The sequence below is a fragment of the Anas acuta genome, chromosome 29 (assembly GCF_963932015.1).
Source record: "Anas acuta chromosome 29, bAnaAcu1.1, whole genome shotgun sequence".
In the NCBI taxonomy this organism is placed as follows: domain Eukaryota; kingdom Metazoa; phylum Chordata; class Aves; order Anseriformes; family Anatidae; genus Anas; species Anas acuta.
In genome coordinates, this window is record NC_089007.1 from 1,147,256 (window position 1) to 1,151,293 (window position 4,038).

General features: G+C 49.5%; 1 protein-coding gene across 1 annotated transcript; it reads right to left on the reverse strand.

Moving 5' to 3' along the window:
• Positions 1–2,826: 2,826 nt before the first annotated feature.
• LOC137845830 (olfactory receptor 14C36-like) lies at positions 2,827–3,786 on the reverse strand. The gene has a single exon (XM_068663310.1). It carries the CDS (start codon positions 3,784–3,786, stop codon positions 2,827–2,829), a length of 960 nt encoding a protein of 319 aa, XP_068519411.1.
• Between the last annotated feature and the right edge of the window lie 252 nt (positions 3,787–4,038).

A 4,038-nucleotide genomic window follows, 5' to 3' on the forward strand; every position in this document is an offset into this window, starting at 1 on the left:
ACATAGCCGTAAGTGCATCTGTGTCCATGGGTAAGTGCTTCAAGTCATGTGTGGAGCACTGGTGACCTTCAGAGCAGATCAGGCTGAGGTGGGGAATGGGATGGGGGCCAGGTGTGTTGCTCATGGCTCTGTGTGTGCTGGTAGTGGTGGTGTAGTGGCTGTGAAGGTGCTGTTCCCTGTTGGAGTTGCTCTGTGTGTGGTCAGCTGTGTCCATGCCCTGTGTACACATCTGTGTATTTATGAGAGTATGTGTTTGTGCATGTACGTGTGTATTTACCTGTATGCACAAGAGTGTTAGAAATTCTGAGAGAATTTCTCCAGGTTCCTGATGCAAGAAGAAGCTGGGCTGGATCTCAGGACTGAGGGATATTTTCTGACATTCCCACAGACACAGAGGTGGTGAAAGGGGCATTAGTCTGTTATCAATATGCTCCGTTTTCCTGTGGCACATGCAAAAGCATCCAGCCATGGACAGGCCCAAGGAGAGGGCTCATCCTTCCTGTGGGTACAGATGCACTCCAGTCCTTGGGGTGGACCCAAGCTGAGGACTTGCTGATGGCTTTTGGGCTAATGTTCAGCACACAGATTGGGGGAGACTTTCTCATGCACATGTGCTGGACTCAGACTGAGGAACAGTAGCAAACTGATACGGCTGCAAGGCCATGCTTCCATCAGTGGAAGCCCTGATACAGGACTCCAGACTTGCTATCAATGCCACCCTTGAGGAAGAATTATGTAGATAAGAGATGCGGAGTAGAGGGCACCAGTCCTTCTTCAGCCACTTCCCTAGTGCAGCCTATTGCAGCACCAGGAAACTGTGGACTTGTGGCTCTGCCTGATGAGTATGCTTTAGGGTACCCACAGGCAAGACCTTGTCTTGTTTTAGGTGAACACCAGTATTTGAGACAACTTCCAGACAAGGTCAGCTCCCATCTGATCTCTCCTCATCCCTCATTTCACCTCTCCAGATGTTTCCAGCCCCATTCCCATGCTATGCATAGGGCCCTGAGCTAGTGGTGTTATGAGCAGACCAAGCAGGCTGTGGTGCCCAAGAGGTAACTGCACACTGGCTGTGCTGCACAGGGTGGGAAGTAGACCCAGCTGGGCTGGGATCCCTGCTGCTAATGTCCTGCACTGGGGTCAGTGGCTGTGACAGATGCTCAGAAAGACTAGGGAACATTTCCAAGGACTTGAGGGGTTTCCAGGTGTCTTTTTTTCGATCCAGCTGATGATATTTCCTTGAGGGTGACATTAATCCCTCTCCATCCTCCCTCTCTTGTTCATGCTAGTTCCCCACATAATCCCACAGGAATTTTGGATTCCTTGTTTCCCTGTGGTATCTTAATTTGGCAGTATCTCTATGGATGGCTCTACCTTGGGCGATCTCTCACTTTGTGGGGTGCCAGTCACTGCCCACTCTGGGTACATGCTGCCCATGGAAAACCCTTAAGCTCTCCATACTGTGAGAGGAGAATTGGGAGGGACTGTGGGTGGAGCAAAGGATCACGGGGATCTAGGGCAGTCATGTGTACGGGTATAAGAAGCTATGCTACACAGCAATAAATTGGCACTTGAGCTAGACACGTCGTGTCCATCTCTGGTGTCCCTGCTCAGGGAGCAGACGTCCAGGCAGCCAATCAATGTTGTCTCTTGGGCTGGGTAGCACGGAGAGAGGCAACACATACAGCTCCACATTTGTGTCCTGGAGGATGTCCTCTGTCTTGCTCAATGTGGGACATCCATGGGTATGTACTTCAATGACCATTCACCATCTGTAAAACCACCAGACACCAATACGCAACTCCTAAATCCTATCCACTGTCTCTCATAACTCACAGCATGGTAATGAGATTTTTTTCTCCCAGATCCATGGAGCCAAAGGTCTTTTGGGTTGCAGCTGCTTGCACTGGGCTTATGTTTGGGTAGCAGAGGCCAAACTCACTGTTCTGCAAGAAGAGTTCAGAAGCTTCCCCATGATAAATAAGAGCTAGTTCCAGCTAACTCCAGAAGGGAACAACAGCTGGCCAGAGCCGAGCCAATTAGCAATGCTGGTTGAACCTGCCTGAGCACACACAGAAGAAAGGGAAAAAAAAAATGCTGCACAGCAGCAGCTAGAAGTGAAGAGTGAGAAAGAATCTTACAGACACCAAGTTCACTGCAGAAGGAAGGCTGGAGGTGTTCCAGGTGCTGGAGCGGAAGATCCCCTGAGGTACATAGCCATGGCTGTCCCACATGGAGCAGGGCAGATCCCCTGAGGCCCATGGTGGAGCAGGCTGTTCCCCTGCAGCCTGTGGGTCCCATGGCAGAGCAGATCTCCACACTGCAGCCCATGGAGGAGTCTTGTAGTAACACAATAAATTGTCTTAATCACCCTACGCTGAGTCTGATTCACCCATGACTGCCATAGGTGAGTGCTCTGCCTGTCCCTCGAATGAACCCTGAAAGCATTTTTTATTCTATTTTCTCCATCTTTTCCTTGGAGGAGGAGGGGTGAAAGAGTGGTGTGGTGGAGTTCAGCTGCCCATGAGTTTGAAACCACCGCCATGCTCAGCCATGTTGTTGGCATTAGCTTTGAAAGAAGAGGCAGGATTTCAGGCAGTATACTGAGGAGATACCTTTTTATTACACAGATACTAAGAGACAGTAAGTGGTGAAATACAGGGAGGCAAATGATGTTCAGATTAAACAGAGCAGTTTTATTCCTCAGTGGATATGGTGATAAATAAAAATCATTTTTCTAAGAAATGAAAGAGTGGGAATGACGCTCAAGATTAAAAACAAACAAACAAACAAAACCCAATGATAATGAAACAAGTATCCAGGAAATCACTTTTGGAAAAATAGGGGAAATTTACCAATATTCACAAACATCCATGAAATCACTTTCCTAACAGCATACTTAAGCTCCCTGTTCCTCATGCTATAGATGAGGGGGTTCAGAGCTGGAGGCATCACTGAGTACAGAACTGCCACCACCAGATCCAGGTCTGGGTAGGAAATGATGGGGGGCTTCAGATAGGCAAAAATTCCAGTGATGACAAACAGGGAGACTACAACCAAGTGAGGGAGGCACATAGAAAAGGCTTTGTGCCGTCCCTGCTCAGAGGGCATCCTCAGCACAGCCCTGAAGATCTGAACATAAGAAAAAAGAATGAAAACAAAACAGCCAGATGCTAAAGAGATACCAACCATGACAACCCAAACTTCCCTGAAGTAGAAGTGTGAGCAGGAGAGCTTGAGGATCTCAGGAACTTCACAGAAAAACTGGTCCACAGCATTGCCTTCACAGAGGGGCAGTGAAAATGTATTGGCAGTGAGCAGCAAAGCATTGAGAACCCCACTGCCCCAGGCAGCTGCTGCCATCTGGGCACAAGCTCTGCTGTCCAGGAGGGTCCAATAGTGCAGGGGCCTGCAGATGGCAATGTAACGGTCATAAGCCATGATGGTTAGAAAAGAATATTCTCCTGAAAACAAGAACAGGAAAAAAAAGAACTGTGCAGCACATCCTGAGTAGGAAATGGCCCTGGTGTCCCAGAGGGCATTGGCCATGGCTTTGGGGAGAGTGGTGGAGATGCAGCCCAGGTCAAGGAGAGCGAGGTTGAGGAGGAAGAAGTACATGGGGGTGTGGAGGCGGTGGTCGCAGGCTACAGCGGTGAGGATGAGGCCGTTGCCCAGGAGGGCAGCCAGGTAGATGCCCAAGAAGAGCCCAAAGTGCAGGAGCTGCAGCTCCCGTGTGTCTGCGAATGCCAGCAGGAGGAACTCTGTGATGGAGCTGCTGTTGGACATCTGCTGCCTGTGTGTATGGAGATCTGCAGAGACAGGAAAAGACCCTCTCCCTGCCGTACTCCCAAAATTTTCATTCAGTTCATGAACTACCAAGTGTACAGTTCAGGAGTCTGAGAGATGTGCTCAAACTTGACAGATGCTTTTCTATTTCTTGCTCCATCCCTTCTCCCTCCTCCCACCCTCAGACGTGGAAAATGAAAACAGCTCAGGAAATCTCTGCCTCGTGAAAAACTTCCCCTGCCGCTGCCCTGG